This window comes from Euprymna scolopes, chromosome 15 (genome assembly GCF_053919585.1).
Source record: "Euprymna scolopes isolate OS-2025 chromosome 15, ASM5391958v1, whole genome shotgun sequence".
In the NCBI taxonomy this organism is placed as follows: domain Eukaryota; kingdom Metazoa; phylum Mollusca; class Cephalopoda; order Sepiida; family Sepiolidae; genus Euprymna; species Euprymna scolopes.
In genome coordinates this window covers 96,363,945-96,384,388 of record NC_136496.1, presented here as the reverse complement: position 1 = coordinate 96,384,388, position 20,444 = coordinate 96,363,945, and the positions used below count along the sequence as shown (strand labels likewise).

Below are 20,444 nucleotides of genomic sequence, written 5' to 3'. Positions count from 1 at the left end.
CTCATAATGCTCCCTAGGAAGGCAACCAAAGTTATCCTGGAAAATCCGTTCAGGCAAAAATTTACTTTTACCATGACTAATATTTGTGCAAAATTTCAAAAATATTCAAGGAGTGGTTATTGAAAAAAGTGAGAACAAACAAACGATTTTGGAACATTATCCAATAATGGTCCCTAGGGGTGGGCAACCAGTTATCCCGTAAACTCTGTTCTGGCAAAAATTTACTTTCACCATAACTAATGTTTGTGCAAAATTAAAAAAAAAATCCAAGCGGTGGTTATTGAGAAAAGTGCAAACAGATGAACGGATGTGAATTACTAGGTCCAATCCCTCCTTTGTCGGAGGACTTATAAAGTATTATCACTCAAATTTAAATAATTTAATTAACTGTCGATAATATTCATGACATTTTCTTTCTCCTTCATTTTTATGATTAAATTTCTTTTTCAATTAACAGAATCCAATAAAATTATTTACATATTTCAGACAGTTATCTTCATCTTGATTATGTTTAATGTTTTGACCATCGTTCTGTTTTTATTCCATATCATAATTGATATTTTGAGGGGAATTTCAAACAAAACCATTTATTTATTTATCTACCAGGGGTAGACAACTCCAATACCTTTTTAGATATGTATCAATTTATTGGTTTCTTTTAATTCGTCCACCAAGGATTGAACCTACAACCTCTAGGCAGAATTCACTATAAGATATCTTTTAATCAACACCTTTATCCAGTAAGCTAAATATAAAACAAAGTAACACTCACTATAAGAAAATAATGAAAAATCTTACAAGGATTGTCTGGTTTCACTGAAATAGACTTAACACTCTTGCTGTGACCCTTAAAACATTGAATTCTTTCCATGGAGGGTGTATTCCATAATATAATTGTCTGGTCTCCAGATGCTGTCAGAAGGTTCTCTGTGTTACCTACCCAGGCCAAATCAAAAACTGCATTACCATGGGCATTCCAATCTAGAATAAAAAAAGAGTGAACAAATCCTCTAAGTTTTTAAAATCTTCTCGCAAGATAGGTTTCCTGAACAATTTAAAAAAAAAAAAAAAAAAAAAAGCAATCCAAAATATTTGTGTTTTATCACTACAAACAACTTTACAATTCAGAGGTGCTTTGTTTGCCAATAATTTTCTGCCTTCTCTGAGTATTTTTTTTTTTTTTTTTTTTTTTTTTACTTCAGTTCAAGATTTTAGACGGATTATTATGATGACAATAGTGCAAATAAAAAAGCTCACATAAGACTTAAGGGGTAATCACAAGATAATCTGAAAAATACTTTGAAAGCTATCAAAATGTAAACTGCAGGTAAAGATAATTGAAGCAGGGATGTATATAAACAATGTCAAACACAGCCAAAATTGAGACCCCCACTCCAACACAGTGTGTGTTTGAGAAAAACATTGTGGATGATGTAACAATGTAAACACATTAGAAATAATCAATTATCTTAACAATTATGAAACTTTGGACTATTCAGGTGTCCTTGCTTGCTTGAATCTTGTCTCTGATGATCAAGCGATTCCATTTAAAAAAAAAAAAAAAAAAAAAAAAAAAAAGATGACAGGTGAATATATAATGGCTAAATACAGACCAATAAGCATGATGAATTTAAAAAATAAAAAATGAAAATAAAGGTTAGCTAACCAGGTTTCGTTCCTCACTTATCAAAGCTAAATCGAGGAAAATACGATTTAAAACAAACAAAAAAGTCATGAAAAAAAAAAAAAAGATTTTCTTTTTATTTGCAAAGAGAAGGTCTCAATGACAATACGACCATCTTATAAATAACCATGCGTGCTGACATGTTTACGATCCTTAGTAAGTCGCACTCTCCCTATCATTTGAAAATTTTAGAGACTCTTTTTATTAAGTCATTGAGACCTTCTCTTTGCAAGCAAAAAGAAAATCTTCTAAGACTTAATTTAGTCTATGTAATTTTCCCCCCGTTTATTTCCGTTTTTTTTTTTTTTTTTCCCTACCCCCGCCATTTTCATGACTTTTTTGTTCGTTTTAAATCATATTTTCCTCGATTTAGCTTTGATAAGTGAGGAACGAAACCTGGTTAGCTAACCTTTATTTTCATTCTTTATTTTTTAAATTCATCATGCTTTTTGGTCTGTATTTAGCTGTTATAAAATTCTGTACCCCCCCGGAAAATTTTCATATATATATATATATATATATATATATATATACACACACTCCTTCAGTCTTTGACAGACTATGGATACCCACGTAGGGGTGCCTGCACGTGAAATTTTTGTGGCAGGAGGTGCACAATCTCCAACCACACCTCTCCGAGTCGACATTGTTAAATACCAGTGGCAAGTGAAGTGTATGTACAGGACGACTGGAAACAAATGCTGAGATAAGCGGAGAGCACATACAGCGCCTAGAAATCCCAAATGGTCAACCATCTGGTACTAAGCAGGCTCAACGTTATTTAACTTCGGTGATCTGACGAGAATAGGTATGTCAACGCAATTATGCCATATATATATAAGAATATATGCGTATAGGCCTGGTTCAGAGGCTAAGGAATGAGGGCAGAGAATTGTATGTTTTGGTTTCAATTCTAGCTGATGGCACCCAAGTCATATATAAGGCGGAACGATAAGTGTTGCCCAAAAGAAAACAACACTACACCTTTATTCAGTCTGTCTTTGATGAGAAAAAAAGTCAACTAACTCTCCTACACCCATCATAAATCATTTGTAGTCTTAGCCTTCATGGCAAGATTAACATTTTCAGTTTTCAGAGAGAACTGTTATAAGAGAGAAAAGGAAAAGCCTGGCAAAACAAGATGGAGAGATGAAGAGAAAGAAGGAAAAAAAAACAGGAGAGAAAGGTAACATGAGAAAGAGGGAAGACAAAATAAAATCCAGCCAAACATTGGCGGAAAAATAAGACACGGCCATAGCAATTTGACAGACATAAGTCTTTTCTAGTTTGAAAGAATTCAGATTTTGACCAAAAAGTGGAACTTGTATTTGTGGGAGACTAACAGTTAAAAAAAAAAAAAAGGTGGAGATCTCACATTCCTGCATGAAGACAAAAAAAAAACAAAAAAAAAAAAACAAAAAAAAAAACAAACTTACTTTTGAGGATTGATTTTTTCCCAGAAAACCTTGTATTAAATATTGTAACAAATCCATTCTCATCAGAAGCAGCCAATATATTAGACGAGTTGGAAGCTGCAAAATAAAGAGGCAAAGAACATATTTACAACTGAAGTAAGAATTGAAGAATTGCATGTATTTCATTTACCTCCTTGCCTGCAGGTGAGATGAGGTCAAGTATAATTTTGAAAGGACGTCGCACTAGAATTATTGTACTGTGGCCGACAAAAAATGCCTGAATAGTCCCGTCAGCATTTCACAGTAGTAGTATCTCAGACGATTTTCTCAAAGAAAAGGCAAAGCCTAGGAGGGTGGACCTACTGAGACTAATTTTGTTTAAGCTGGGGATGGGATATCCCATTGGATACTAAACATTTACTTGCTTTCTCATATTTCAACAGAAAGATTTTTTTAATATTCTAACTGCCCCATTTAGCTGCAATTATTTGCATCTCTTTTGCACTTAGTTCATCTAGTATATTTGCCAGGTAGTTTTTAAAATTCTTTTTCACAAGTCTGGTTACTCCTATAATTACTAGAATAAGAGAGATCTTCCGAATATTATTTCCAGTTTCTTTTTATGGTATACATAAGAACTTTGTATTTCATTATCTTTCCCTCTCCACTCTTTATAACTTGGCATCATTGAGGGCACTAACTTTCTACTAAGGTTGCTTCTTTCTCATTCTCGTCCCACATTACTATGTCAGGTTTAATAGCTCCATTTTTTATGTATGGTACAAAAGGCATAAAACAATGCATATATAGTGAATGGGCCACACAATAAAATGGTGTACATTATTTGATTTGTTATGTTTTATTTACTTAAATGCTTTTGCTACAAAATTAAATTGTAAATTTACAAGTTTGAATACGAAAAATTTGTATTTGTATTTGCTGTATAAAAAACAAAAAATGAGAAACCCTGAATTAAGAGAAGCATTGTTGGTCTGCAAGCTCTTACTTGACATTCTGACCTATGTTTTCAGCAAAGCTTTCTGTGTTTTTGTTCTACTAGTCAAGGAAATCACACTAGTCTGTCACAAACATCGCAAATTTCTGAGAAATATTTTGAAAAAAAATTTTGAGATTTAAATATGCCAGAATAGTGGTAATGCCAAGAGATATTTTTTTTAATTTTAAAAAAGTTTCATCTTATTTTATTTCAAAAATCCAAAAGTTGTTTCAGGAAAAGCACCACAGTTATCCTTTTTGTTGCCCTGCTTTGGAGGGCTGAACGAACTTTTAAAAAGTGCCGCAGTGGCACATGAGTTGGTCAAAAACGAGGTCTTTCCTTTCATTTGGTGCCTTTCTAACTATGATTTTTGGATTCCTCACTCTTGAAAACACACTTGGGTTAAATTTAGGCCCAAGAGGATTATTTTTCGCCTCAAAATTGCAAATTTTCTAAATCGTTCAGGTTCCAAAATAGGGTGTTGTGACGCACAGATTTCTTATTTCTAGACCAAAATCAACCCTCAGAAAAAATGAGTTTCTTTATTCAAACATACCTGAAAATGCAGATTTCTCTTAGTTTTTACCTAAATTTTATCAGGTGTTCATAAGAAAAAAATCTGAGAGGTGGAGGTGTCAAGGCTGGATGATATAGGCTGAAATGTCACTGAATGTTCATGGGGAACATGAGTTAGAACAGATACATTGAGTGCATTGCCAAAGCTGCTGCAAAGAAGGTGAGCTCTCTCTACCGTGCTAGAAAGTTACTTGTGCCTGAGAGTATCCCGTACTTTACAAGGCCACCATTTGCCCATGTATGGAATACTGTTGCTACATTTGGGTTTGTACATCTGTTACTAGTCTCTCCCTCTAAGACAGGGTTCAAAACTGGCATCAACTGAAATGGACGGCTCTCGTCTAGGGGAGGCTCCATGTTTTGATAAACATCTGGGATTGACCTTTACTCCTGACCTGAAATGGAACACGTACATCAAGTCTGTTGCCAAGGTCGCTGGAAAAATGGTAGGATCCTTCTACCGTTCCAAAAGATATCTCACTGCTGATGCAATTCTCTATCTATATAAAAGCCAAGTACGTCCAAGGATGGAGTACTGCTGCCACATCTGGACAGGAGCTGCTAAAAACAGCCTATCCTGCCTTGACAGGGTACAAAATAGACTTCATGGCTTAGTGGAGGATGCCCTTTTCTCTTCCCTGCAACCTCTCTCCCACAGAAGAGATGTTGCGAGCCTGTCTTTGTTTTATCGTTACTTCCATGGCAAGTGCTCGTCTGAGCTTCAATCCCTGGTGTCCCCCTTGCCAATCTTTCATAATAAACACCCGTCTAGCTGAAACCACTGTCAAAAATTTTCCCCACTCTTTAACTGTGCCAAAACCAAAACATAGATTCCATGAACAAAGCTTCTTTCTTAGAAGTGCACGCCAGTGGAACTCTCTTCCGTCTGCCTGTTTCCCACCTGACTACAACTTAGATGTCTTCAAGTCCAACATAAACAAATTCTTCATGAACCGCCCCCTTAAATAAGACATTTTATCAAATCTCCAATACTAACGATTACTACGATACCATTGATTACTGTACACACAATAACCCTTATCCCCGAGTGGCTTTCGGGCCTTGATATGTGATGACTTTCATGTAAAAAAAAAAAGTCGTCATCCTAATAGGTCCTGCACCATCAGCTAAGCTTCAACCGCAGTCCCATCAACGAAATGCCTGTTTTACAAGTATTTTAATGGTAGCTGTTCTGATGAACTACAAGCTCCTGTACCCTCTTGATGTAAATAAACCTGACAAGCAGCAAAATCCCACCCCCACACAGAAATCCCTAAATGTAAAAAAGTCTTTTACTCTCATAGTTTCTTCCCTAGGACTGCTAGACTTTGGAATTGTCTTCCAAGTTCCTGTTTCCCCTGTCAAGTACTGACATGCAGAAGTTCAAGTGTAATGTAAACATATCTTGCTGCTCAGCTCCCTACATAGCACCCCGACAAATTATGCCGCAGATAATAGCCCCCCCCCCTCCCCACATCAAAGTGGCACTGTGCCTTGTTTGGGGTGAAAATGCAGTAAAAAAAAATTTTTTTTTAAAAAAGTAAGGTCAATGTACACCTGCAAAGGGTGTTTATTCTGAAAGCCGTTCTTAACATGGGGGGTGGGGGTGGGGGGGTGTTTATTCCGAAAGGCATTTTCTTATTTTCAACCTGTCCATGTTAAGAACGGCTTTCAGAATAAACACCCTTTGCAGGTCGGACAAACAGTGCACATTGACCAAAAGTAACATCGGCAAAAGTCAATAAAAAAGAAACCATCACAAAAAACAGGAGAAAAAAAAAAAAAAAAAATGAACAAACTTACATTTACAAAAGCAGCAAGCCAAAGGTGGAACATTTCCATTCTACAAAACAAGAATGGAATAAAGTTTTTGTATTTACATTTTATAAAGACATTGCAAAGATAGTATTGGTCGCACATAAAGAAAATAAAAACCATGAATGGATAATATTAAAAGAAGGAGTACGGTGTTGGACCCATAAGAATGCTAGGAATTGGAATTGGATTTTTTAAAATCTTTAAACGAATCAGCAGACAGTCTGAATAGTGAAAGATGTTTAAATAAGGAGTCGGAGACAGATGTTGTGAAATTCTAGGAGTTAGAGAAAAAAAAACTTATACTGTGCAATTCCACAACCCTCCTTTAAATAAATACATCTAATCTACAGACTTGATGTAAATAATATTTCAAGATTCAAAGCAGAAAGAGCTGCCTACCCACCCCTCACACACAATCATTCAATTCATAAATGTGAATTAATTTGGAATATTTAAAATAAGGTTATCCTTAGAGTGAATGTGGTAATCTTTATTCAGCAAGATGTTTGTTCACATTGCATCTAAATTTCTGCATGTTGGTAAAATCGGAAGTAGTGGATAGAATTCTCAAGATAAGCAATTTGAGCAAATAAGCTATAAAAGTAAAAAAGCTTTCTGACATCTGGAGACATCTAGAACTGAAATCGATGGAAATATTTACCACATCATCATGTCCATAAATATCATCAGTTGAAGATACAAAGTCATCTAATAACGATTGGAGTGGAAATCTCGCAGGCTTGCAACAAGCTGAAAATAAAGAAAATTTTAAGTATAGAAGTATGTCACATATAATGAACTCGCAAGGTTACCCCCAATGTTGTCCTTAGTCATTAAAAAAGTTAAATAGTCTACTATTAAATAGTACTAGCGAGGGGGGGTTAAAAAAAAAAAAAAAGTTTTGGAAAGTAAGTATGAGGATCGAACCCGAACCGTTGAGGCAAAGTTGTAAATTAAAGTGTGAAAAAAAGAAAAAAGAGTGCAACGGTTTTAACCATTGGGCCACTGCAAGATGCTAACATAAACACGTTTGAATTTATTTAATTACTTGGATTTGGCAGGTGCACATTTTAATGACTTAATGAGGTCAAGTTTGACTGCGGGATAGTATTTCATTTACTGCGGGAACGCTTTTTTTTATTTTTTATTTTCCTAAGATGTTATAGGAAAAAGACTAACCCACATGCGGCGAGCGACAAATGTTGAATATTTATCTTCCTGAAGTCGAGCAAATTAAATAGACAGGCGATCTCCATTGTTAACTCTGAGATATTACAATTTATATGTGATCTAAAAAGTTTTAAGAAGTTGTGAACCGACCGACCGCTTCTCTGAAAAAAGCCTTTTGTAGACATACAGAAAACGCGAACACACATGCATACATTTTCGCTTTTATATTTATAGACTACCCCCACTCCATCCAACCATCTAGAAGAGAAATCTGTTTTTTTAGGTTATCTCACTTTTAGATTACTGTGCAAGATATGTTCTCTCACTTTAAGGTCTGTGCAGGATATGGAGCACTATGCATTATGGCTCCCGGGCATCACCAACAAAAAGACAGTTCTTTATCCCAAACACTTTGCTAAAACATATTCAACCTCTCATTATTTTCATGGCAAGTTCTCGTCTGTGCTCTAATCTATGGAGCCCTCCACTGTCAAACTTTCACAAAAAACACTTGACTAGCAACAACCACTATCAACAATTTCCCACATTATGTGCCTAAATCTAAATACAAATTCCATGAAGAAATCTTCTTTCCTAGAACTGCTTACGAAACACTGTTCCGCTGGCCTGCTTCCCCAGCTGTATGCAACATGGTAGCCTTCAAATCCAATGTAAACAAGTTATTGTTGAGCCGTCCCCATAAATAGTCAAATTCTATCCAATTTATACCATTAACAATTATTACACTATCACCTTACTCTTATCCTCGAGCCGCCTTGGGGCCTTGATAAGCAGCGACCCTCTTGTCAAAAAACCAGGTCCCAGAGCACAACCAAAACCAAGTTAACTTACTTCTGGGTTACTATCGGCTCTATCCAAGATATTGAGCACTTATAAACTACTAAAATCCTTTAAAAAGCCAAATTTTTCTTTAATAAATCAGTGGAACCCAGTTGATCCGAGTCTACAGACATGTGTCGATGGACGCTTCTCTGTTGGGCACTTCCTCCTGCGAAATCTCTCTCCACTCACACACATAAAACCATTAACAGACACACACAACTCATTAACTCATTAATTGTCTGCCAATTTATTTTTGCATAAACTTTATTAAAATATTTCCAATCTTTCTCACCAAACTATTTTTCTAATATAAAAACAAATGAACATTGACTTATTACAACTTTCAATGAAATATAATTTATATAAATGAGCAGAGAAGTTTTTATAACTATTTTCTAACCCCTGTAAAGTATGGCCCTTAATTAATCGATTTAGACTTCTTCCATGTCTCATCTAACGATTCCCCACTTGTTTTTTACAAGAACTGTAAAAATATTCATGAGCATTCTATATTTTTCCTATTATTGTAAACTTCCACTTTAAAACATAAAATACTAAGCCAGGTACAAAACACTAAAATAAAAATTTCTGAAACCCTAAATACTCTCACCTTGGATTTTATTCTCAAGATGAGAACAGTAGTCCGAATAATCCAAATACATATAAATCTTCATCTAAAAAATTCAGAAACATCGCTTAAAAGTAGTTGTCAAAAAGCAGTATGACATCATAAAGGATTTATGGCAGTTGTCAAACATTACAGAGTATATTTATTTGAAAGCAAACAGCTTTATCAACTCAAAATTATATATTTAATAATATATACAGTAGAACCCCAGGTATTAGAAATTAGTAAAATAGAGTACAGTGTATAATACACATGTATATAATCAAATAACATTATAAATAACATCGTAAGGCGAGACAAATACCGTAATCAGAGGTCGCAAAAAACTTGTATTCTACATTGTAACCTGAAAAAAACGTATCCGAGGGTTACTGTATCCTGGGGTTCTACCGTAGAACAAATTCTGACCCAATGGGTGATCTAGTATATTATTACATATCTCTTTCTATTGGATATCGAAGGGCAGATAGGAAACAAGGTTGTTTAATGCACGTGTGTGTGTGTGTGTGGGTGGGGGGGCATTACTGAGCATAACGAGTGCTTATGACCTTGTGGCATTCAATGATGGCCACTGTATCTACCCTGAATAGGCTGCTCTAATTTATTCAAATTTTGTTTTAATTTTGAATTTCATAGTTAGATTTTTTTTTTCTTTCATTTTTTTTCTTTGAAGATTGTAGGGCAACCAATATTCCCTTGCTTTTTATTGAAACCAGAGTAAATAATAAAAAAAATCCCTAAAAGATGAATGACATCACATAAAGCCACCATTCATTCTTTATGATATCATCCATTTTCAAGTCTACATATAGATTTTTTTCTTAATATTATTAATAAATAAATCTATGTATTTACTTTACAAATGGATGATGTCATAAAGGATGAAGGGTAGCTTCATGAAATTATGTTTTTTTTTTCTTTTAGGGATTTTTTTTCATCCCACCTCCACCTATCAATGAAACTAAATAACTATAAATACATTTGATAATGTGATTTCTAATTAATTTCTCAAAAGATATTAAAAAAAATACTATTAAGAAATAAAAGTGCTTATGCATTGTATGAGCCGTGATTTCCACAAAGTTATTCAGTTTCACCTGGCAGCTGACATCAATAACCGGAAAAGGCCGATCGCAATGTTAGGAACGCATGCACTGTTGGTTTTTAGCTAATACAAATCTAAGTAGACGACTTTTTCATAAATTGGAAGAAATAAACGCTTTATTTTAATTGCGCAGATTAGGATTAAGGTTTATTTTATTTGTAGCATTTTAAAAATAGAGGAATGCTTGGCCAGCCTTTTCCGGTGATTTCTGTCAGCTGCTGAATGAGCCAAAGCCAAGTTGTGCAAATTGCAGGTCATACAATACATAAATACCCAAATAAATCTTCTATCATATAAAAGGGCAAATGTATGTTTGTATGTCCAACTAAAACTTGAAAAATACACAAGACCCACAAAGTTAATATATTTCATTTATTCATTATTTTTTTTTAAATCTGTAATTCATTATTTGGGGAGGGGGGGGGGGGTAAAATGGCCTATTTCATTTAAATGTTATGAAGACATACACCCATTTTTTAATGTTATCATGCAGACGGAAGTAACTGATTTTTTCAGAATTATTTCCCCATATGCTGACTACAGTTATGTGTATATGTCGAAAGAGAGAAATGGGCTAGGCAAAAATGGAGAGAGAGAGAGAGAGAGAGAGAGAGAAGTTATGTTACATTTTTATCCCGGACAATACATGACATCATCCATTTTCAGCTACTTATACTTATACCCATAGCCCTGCTAGTTTATATATAAGTAGTTGAAAATGGCTGTCATTAGAACATTATTCATAGTTATGAGTTTTTTCTCCCTTCCACCTGAAATTGCAAATAAATAGATGACATAAATGCTAGATAAACTCTTCAATTATACCCTCCCCCCACATTTTCTTTTTTTTGAAAATTGAAAATGAAACCGGGTTGACTTGTTTTTGAAAATGAAGCCAGTGCCAGTATTTAATTATGATCGCATATCGATCAAGGGAGATAGTTCAGCATGACGTTATTTACAATTGTTGTCTGCCTCTTCCATTTTGTGTTTACGTTTTCAGTTTTGTTTGGAGTTTTTGTTCTGTAAGCTCAAGAATAAAGTCTCTCCATTCCTTCAAACGGTTTCATGTGATTTACCTCTATTTATTAGTGGCAGCGGTTTATTTACCCTCATTCGCTATTCCGAAGGAGTAAAAAAAATTTTTTTTCTTGAATAAGGAGTATATTACCCACCAACTGATTGAGCGACCACCTGAAGGGATTATCATGAGGAGACTGGATTATCGAAGCATCTCTTATCCATATATACCAATTGTTCAATTATATCTCAGTATGTCTGCATGTGCCCCTAAGCAGTGGTGTCTGAGAAATAATAAGATTTTCTCTTCCTTTGAGGCATGGAGAAATAACCTTGTATATTGTCTGTCTCTTGATAGCAACTATGCCCCATCCCTCGAGACAAACTGGGAAAAGAAGTCACGCGCTCATCTACATTGGAGGCTTCACAAATGATGGTATAGAAATACCTGATGTCAACAGACTCACTGCTATCCAAAAAAATCATATTGTAGAGATGATGTTGGGACAGATGCCAAAAACAGCCTATCCTGCCTTGACAGAGTACAAAATAGACTTCGTGGCTTAGTGGGGGATGCCCTTTTCTCTACCCTGCAACCCCTCTCCCACAGAAGAGACGTTGCGAGCCTACCCTTGTTTTATCGTTATTTTCATGGCAGGTGCTCGTCTGAACTCCAATCCCTGGTCCCCCCTCGCCAATCTTTCACGAAAAACACCCGTCTAGCTGAATCCACTGTGAAAAATTTCCCCCACTCTATATCTGTGCCTAAATCCAAACGCGGTTCCATGAACAAAGCTTCTTTCTTAGAACTGCACGCCTGTGGAACTCTGTTCCGTCTGCCTGCTTCCCTCCGGACTACAACTTGGATGTCTTCAAGTCTAATGTTAACAAATTCCTAATGAACCGCCCCCTTAAGTAAACACTTCATCAAATCTCCACACTAACGTAATGTACTTGCAATAACCCTTATCCCTGAGTGGCTTCCGGGCCTTGATAAGTGGTGATCACTGTGTAAAAAAAAAAAAAAAAAAAAAAAAAAAAAATTACTGCCCCAGCATATCACAGAGTGCCATTGTTAAGAACTCAATGTCATTAACAAATGTTTGGCAAACCATAATACAACATTATGACTTCCAGATTAGTGGCTCTCACTTTCTGGACTTTGATTCCATAAAGCTTGAACTGGACGAACGCCGAGAAGAGTTATTTCAGAGACTTGGAGCCTTCACTGACAGCTCCCTACTAAACACTGACACAAATATACAGCATCATGATAATGTTCCCACAGAAGATGAAGTCACTCCTGCATGAGAAAATCTAATAGTCCTCACTTGGTTGCGCCTACTTCATCAAGCCCTCCCTAAATTAACCAAGCAACAGAGATCACTCACATTGCCATCAATCAAGCCAGAGATCTCCCTGGCATTGGATTCTCTATTTGAAGAGTTGGGAAATGAAGCATCTGTGAGCCAAACATTTACTACTCCACTTCGATATACTAGGAAGCCTCAACCGAAGAAAACTTGTCCAATGTGTATTCAGGCTAAGAGACCCAACACAAACCATTACTTCCGTGAATGCATCTACCTTTCTGAATCAGACCGTAGATATATGACCAAGGCTCGCCAGATCCTTGACGTTTTCGATGATGAGGAGCCCACTCGTCCAGAGAGCTTAAACAATTTACATATAGAAAATGAAAATATGACAAATCTCACAACACGTGAAAACTGAACAATCCCCCTACATCGATGTTCTCAAATCATCATTCGGTACAGACCTGTGACACCACGATAAATCATGAAATCTTCCCAGTCTGCCAGAGAAGCAGACGGACTCCCTCCCCTCAATGTGGCTGAGCCTCGTTGGGATTCAGGCCGAATAGTATCAGTTAAGCCAGTGGTTTTCAACCTTTTTTTTACTCATGGACCCCTTTTTCCTTTTTATCTTGGTGGACCCCTTCATAACTATTGGTCATAAGACAATCTTCTATTTTTCACTAATATAAATTTTGAGGTTTTAATAATCACAACAAATATTATATAATTAAGCTTTATTTTTAAATGAAAACTAATTTAATGCAAATAAAATATTCTACAACAACTATAATAATTATGATAATTTTGTTATGTTTTGCCTGTGGACCCCCAGAAATATTCCATGGACCCCTAGGGTCCATGTGCCCCTCCCCCCCCACCGGTTGAGAACCATTGAGTTAAGCCTTGGCCACTACTCATAATCACAAGGAGTGTAGGAGGAAAAATGCATCTTGTAAACAACACCAGTGAACCACAACAAATACGTTGATCACAACACATCTGCTTAGCTATATCCATGTTCAATCCAACATCTTCTGGCATGGTAAGTACCTATCCAACTTCAAGCAAACACCATGACAACATTGTTTCTTGTGTAGTCATCGACCCAGATGACATTTTATCCTCTGTAGAGAAGCTGAAATTTCAACAGCTTAATTAAGAGTTTTATGAGGTTTTTGGAGAGGATCTATCCGAGTATGGCAGCTCATTTGATCACCAAAGTTTCAATTAACATGGGTCCTACTCAGCCGCCCGAGCTTCGAGGTCGACTTCCCCTATACAATGAAAACTGCAACTTAAGTTTGATGAGTCAGAACACACTGGTGTATTTTCTCGTCCAAAACATATTGGAGTAGCAGTGGAGTATGTGAAACTGTCCTTCCTTGCCAAAAAGCCAAATAGAGAACATTGCCTGGTTACTGCGTATTCCAGCATTAGTCGATATGTGATCACGATGCCTCCATTCAGTCTCAAAAGACAAAGGATACCTCCTGTAGGGCCAGTTGCACATGTAATTGTGAGGCAATGGCTGCGCAATCTTCAACCACACCTCTCTTGAATCGGCACTGTTTGAGTCCAGTGACAAGGAAAAGTCCAGAACGACTGGAAACAATGCCGAGATAAGCGGAGAGCACATACAACACCTGGAAGTTCCAAATGGTCACCCACTTAAAACTGACCAGGTTCAACGTTGCTTAACTCCGGTGATCCAGCGGGAACCGGTGTGTCAACATGGTCATGCCGTACGGTTGATATGTGAAGTCTCAGCCATCTGCCATGTCGAACATTGACTCCACTCTAAGGAAGATAGGTTAGTGGTGATGGATTATCAAAACCAACCTCACTAACGCCTTCTATCAGATCCCCTTAGCAAGGAATCCATGAAATATTGTGCTGTTGTGACCCCTTTCAGAGGCATGCATGTTTATACAAGATGAACAATGGGTATGCCAGGATCAGAAACAGCTCTGGAGGAACTAATGTGTACAGTACTAGGCGACTTGCTGGTGGAGGGATATGTGGCAAAGCTTGCTGATAATCTTTACTGTGAAGGAAACAGCATTGAAGACCTCTCATCAGTTTGGCATAGAGTACTCACAACTATCTCTGACCGATTTAATACTATCCACCAGCAAAACCATAATATGTCCTAAGCAAACAACCATTGGATCCTTGGATGGATATGGTCAAAGGGATTCTTGACAGCTTGACCCCACCGTATCGCTACACTTAGCTCCTGTCAACCTCCAAAAACTGAAGGGTCTACGATCATTCATAGGAGCCTACAAGGTCTTAAACTGTGTCATTCCTAACTTTTTCTGCTTTCTTAGCCCTTTAGATGAAGCCACTGCAGGAAAAAAGTTACAGGATGCTGTAAACTGGTCTGACAACTTACGTGAGGCATTTTTCACTGCTCAGAAGCACCTGACTTTGGCAAAAACCATTCATGTACCCTGTCCTACCGACCAGTTGTGGATCGTGACTGACAGTTCTGTCAGACAACACAGCATTGGTGCCTTGATGTATGCAGACAGGAGGGAGACTACTGCTTTGCAGTCATTTTTCTGCGAGACTACACGATCATTAACCCACATTGTTACCATGTGAAGTCGAGGCATTGGCTATTATTGCTGAAGCGATCAAGCATTTTGGTCCATACCTGATTCAGTCAGAATATCATCCCACTATCCTCACTGATAGCAAGCCATGTGTTCAGGCCTATGAAACGCTCTGCTGAGGCCAGTTCTCAACCAGCCCCAGATTAACGTTGTTGGTGTCAACTGTTTCCAGACTTCTGTTCAACATCTTATGGGCAGAGCGAACTTGCCTGCTGACTTTGCCAGCCACAATGCTCTTGTGTGCAGGCATCCAATATGTCAGGTCTGCTCCTTCTTGCGAGTGCAGGAAGAGGCCACCGTGTTTAGGACTTCTCTTGTGGAAATAATTAATAATCAAACCTCCCATATACCAGCCGTCCCGCATAAAAAGAAATTCAAAATGATACCTTAGACGAACACAGGTACACCTGATGCAGGGAACTCACCTTTCAAAGCGAGTTAATGGCATTAAAGATGTGAAAAGATATCTTCAGACAGCAGCATTAGCCCCGGATGGCCTTGTAGTTGTTTGTCGAAAAGATCCTCTTCTCCCACAACAGGATTGTCCTGCGACATGCCTGATGGTGCTGCATATTAAACTGGGACACCATACAAAACAATAGGTAGTGAGCCGGTATTTTTATGCCTTGGACCTGGCTGAAGCCATGAACAAAATTGTATCCTCATGTCACCCGTCCACTTCATTGAGCATCTCCCCACTTGTAGCTGTTCCCCAGTCCTGTGAAGACCTCCCGAATGCACTCAGAATTAGGTTTGCTGTTGCTATTATCAAGAGGAATAGACAACTGTTTTTGGTTTTACAGGAGTATGTCAGTTCTAATACTGTTGTACTCCTTATTCCAAATGAGCAAAGGGATACATTGCGAGACGCTATTCTAAAGACCTGTTGCCCATCAGACCCATCATTAATCCAACTGCTGTCATAAGGACAGACTCTGCCCTTAACTTCAAACCTCTCAAAAACGATGGGTTTCTGCTCACTCACCATATCTCAATAGAGATCGGTAACCCTAAAAACCTCAATCATGTAACCCTGTTGCTGAAAAAAAAAAAAAAAACGTTCAAGATGTCCAGCAAGAGCTCCCCAAGTTGAGCCAGCTGGTTCGCAGATCTCTACAATCTCGCTCTCTGTAGCATGTTACACGTTGAACTGTAGGTTTGGATCACTCGGATTATCCCCCAGAGAAATCTTGTATCACTAGAACCAATTTACCAATGAACACATCCACTTCAATGATATGGATCCAATAGAAGAGCAGCATCGTAGGCACAAGGTCAACCATTTTTACAGTGAGTGGTCTAAGGCTCCCAACCGCTCACGTAGACCTTATATGGAGGTGAATGTCGGAGACATTCTGTACCGTCACAGTAACCTAATCAAAAAATAAAGGACATGAACAATACTTAGTTTCATCCAACCAAGATAAGTGGATGTACATTTGAAAGTTTGCCGGCTTCCAGTTAAGGACCAGTATATACAAGGTCTACAAAGGTGATTGCTTCAGGGTCCCTTCTCATCCAGATAAAAACCCGAGGATTAATCTCGAACATCCAGATGACAGTGATGAGGAAGATAGCGACCTGGTCTCGCATACCAGGCCCTCTACTCCAGCGACAAGAGGTTACTACTAAGCAGTTAACCAACCAGTGAGCGCTTACCAATCAACTATGAGCCTTTATCTTGAGAAAAGAAAGAAAGAAAAAAAAAAGTGTTATGCTAGTATTGAATTATAACCACATATGAGTCAAGGGAGATAATTCAGCATGACTTATTTACAGCTGTCGTCTGCCTCTTCCATTTAGTGTTTACGTTTTCAGTTTTGTTAGGCGTTTCATTCTGTATACTCAAGAATAAAGTTTCTTTGTTCCTTCAAATGGTTTTGTGTGATTTTTATTTACTGGCGCAGGTTCACTTGTCTTACTTGTAAACAACAATATTCAAAATAGCGACCAGTGAATTTATAGGCAAAACATTGGAAAATGAAGGTCTTAATATAAGAACTACTTGCCGCCGACAATTCTAAATGATATTCGTTCTAAACAAACCCGAATACCATTGAAATTATTTTTTTTTTTTAATTGTAAGTCTTAATTTGGTCTGCCATACCACAAATACCCCAGTTTTAAAATATTTTGTAAAAAAAGAAAACCAGCAATGTTTGTTTGCATATTTTAAAACTGGTAAACATTAATCAGAAGTGACTTTTCCAGAGTATTTGTCGTCAAGCCCAAATATCAGCTGACGTGATGTAAATAAACGCAGACAGAACTTAAGGTAAATTTTCAGATTAGGTCCACCTCCACAATTTTCTTTTAAATGACAACTTTTAGAAGGTTTTCGACTATGCTGAATACAAAAATCGCATTGAAATTTTGCAGAAATAAGTAGTTATCGAGATATCAAAAGTTGTATTATGCATTGTATTCTTTGGTGGCCATCTTTTTTATGTGCGTGCAGTGTCAGTCATAGAGGAGTAGATTTGTTTATGGCGCACGCGTGTAAAAAAGATGGCCACCCAAGAATACAATGCATGATACAACTTTTGATATCTCGATAACTACTTATTTCTGCAAAATTTCAATGCGATTTTCGTATTCAGCATAGTCGAAAACCTATCCAAGTTGTCATTTAAAAGAAAATCGTGGAGGTGGACCTAATCTAAAAAAAATACCAAAAAGTTCCCCCCAAAACAAAAAATAAACATTAAAAACTGGGTTTGTATTACAATACACAGAGGTACGAAAAAGTTATCAAAAACAAAATTTATCAAAAGCAAGATAAATTACTTTTTTACTTAACTGAATAAGATTTTAGTGTTTTTATTTAATGTAAAATGTTTACTCGGTTTGAAAAACGAGTAATGTTGAATGCTGCCGGAGAACATGAAAAGATGGCTGCGATATCTTTGAAGACTCAATAATCACTTCAAAATTAGAAATAAAACAGATTTTAAAAATTATTTTGTTTTATTTCTTATTTTTAAGTAATTATCGAGTCTTCAAAGACATCGCAGGACGCAGCGGGTTTGTATTACTGTACACATAGATTCGAAAAAGTTGTCAAAAAACAAATATATAAATAAATGTTATCAAAGGCAAGAGAAGTTACTTTTCTACCAAACTGGATATATTTTTTGTGTTTTTATTCAATGTAACATGTTTATTCAGCTCGAAAAACATGCAGTGTTTACCGATGATGTACTGGAAAATTCAAAATGGCGCCCGACTTTCTCTTTAACACGGTAAGTTTGGGAAAAGGTGTTATAAATGATAAACTAGACAAAATACTGTTAGAAATTCGCTCAATATATGTTACCGTGACATAAGTTGACATATATTCGGTGTTTTTTTAATAGTATTTTGTCGAGTTTATTATTTATAACACCTTTTCCCAAACTTACCGTGTTAAAGAGAGAGTCGGGCGCCATTTTGAATTTTCGAATACATCGGTAAACACTATGTTTTTCGAGCTGAATAAATTGTTAGGTGGAAGTACAGAATAATTATGAAACACCCTCCTCATGTTAAAAATGGCTTTCTAAATAATAACGTTATCATTTCAACACGGTAACCAAAGACAGTATATAACAAATAAATGTTATCAAAGCATGTTTTTATTTAATGTAACATGTTTATTCAGCTCGAAAAACATACAGTGTTTACCGATGTATTGGAAAGTTCAAAATGGCGCCCGACTCTCTTTAACACGGTAAGTTAAGAAAAAGGAGTTTAAAAAAAAAAAAAAAAACCTAGACAAAATACTGTTAAAACTCCACCGAATATGTCAGCCTATATCACGGTGAACATATATTGAGCGAGTTTCTAACAGTATTTTGTCTAGTTTTTTTTTTATTTTTAACTCTTTTTCCAAAATTTACCGTCTCACAGAGAGAGTCGGGCGCCATTTTGAACTTTCCAATACATCGGTAAACACTATGTTTTTCGAGCTGAATAAACATGTTACATGAAATAAAAACATATCCAGTTAGGTAGAAAAGTAACTTATCTTGCCTTTGATAACATTTGTCATATATGTTTTTTGACAACTTTTTCGAATCTATGTGTACAGTAATACAAACCCGTTATTTTTTATTAGTCTTTGGAGTTAAACAAAAAAAAAAAAAAAAAGACTTCGAATTGGTAGTTTTAAAAGTTTCAAACTCAATTTTGAGATATCACTGTGACAGTCATACTGAAACGATTGCACTGAAAGGGACGGCTAGAATCCTGAAAAGATCTCTTGGTTGGACTCACTAAAATAGGGGTAAATGTCAGACATCTGGTTGGATGTCCCATCCCTAGAAGAAAAAGTTTAAGAAAAATTGAATTGAATTCGTAGCAGCCGTCATATTCAGAGTAATTTTTGTTTTAAAATTATAAACAAATAAATTTATAAACAAAAAAAGGAGTAACTTTATAGGAGCATTAATCTCTAATTGGATATGTTTTTGTTGTTTTTTTGAGTGCCCTGAAAACGACTTAAACGTTAGGGAGGAGGGTCTCATGTCCTTCCTAACCCCAATAATACTAACCGTAAGTCCAGAACGATGGATTTAAATAACATGTTCGTTTTTGATGACTAAAAAATACGAAAGGACAACATAGTTTGGAGACTGGAACCATTCTTTAAACGATAACAATTCAATTATAATGGTCTCTTTGTGCTTTTATTTTAAGCAAAACAACCTTTTTTGACCGCCCCTATTGTATGAAAGAGGGGAAAAAAAAAATTTTTTTTTTCATAAAATAATTGTATTTCAATGATGGACATAACTTTTCATCACAAATTTTTCATTAAAAATAAATGAGAATTTAGTTAGTATTTAGACATTTACAAAAATAAACAAACAAACAAACAAAATTTTTTTTTTTCAAAAATACAGATACCTAAGTGGCACTTACGTATCTGTATTTAGTGCCATGCGTGTCAATAAGAATGAGCTGAAGGCATGTCTTACCACGCATTTTCAACTAATCAATATTATTTTCAAAATAATTAAGAAAAATGAATCGAATTAGTTTGCATGTAATTTAAGTATAACTTCAATATAATGAGTCATACTTACTAGATTTCCTCCAGCCCAAGCATCTATTTGCAATATATGAGAACATGAAGCCGGTTGTAAAACAACAACTTTCATATACAAATTTTAGCGCCTGAAACATACCGCGAAGTGACGTCACAAATAAAAGACATCCTTAATAAAAATTAAACTTTGTTTTTGTAGTTGGTCATTATTTTATATTCAAA

At 36.2% G+C, this 20,444-nt stretch overlaps 1 protein-coding gene across 2 annotated transcripts in view; it reads right to left on the bottom strand.

Annotated features, from left to right (window-relative positions):
* LOC145294014 (denticleless protein homolog) overlaps positions 1-20,403 on the bottom strand; it is a 73,088-nt gene extending 52,685 nt beyond the window's left edge. Inside the window, exons 1-5 of one of the 2 annotated variants that reach the window (XM_080140975.1) lie at positions 20,260-20,403; positions 7,152-7,240; positions 6,476-6,515; positions 3,121-3,216; positions 799-981 (exon numbers count right to left, since the gene is read on the bottom strand). In XM_080140975.1, coding sequence (XP_079997101.1) covers positions 799-981; positions 3,121-3,216; positions 6,476-6,515; positions 7,152-7,240; positions 20,260-20,359 — 508 coding nt within the window. In that variant the 5' untranslated portion in view covers positions 20,360-20,403. Of the gene's footprint in view, positions 1-798; positions 982-3,120; positions 3,217-6,475; positions 6,516-7,151; positions 7,241-9,113; positions 9,193-20,259 lie in introns of those variants that run through there. The other variant, XM_080140976.1, reaches the window with a different exon arrangement.
* Between the last annotated feature and the right edge of the window lie 41 nt (positions 20,404-20,444).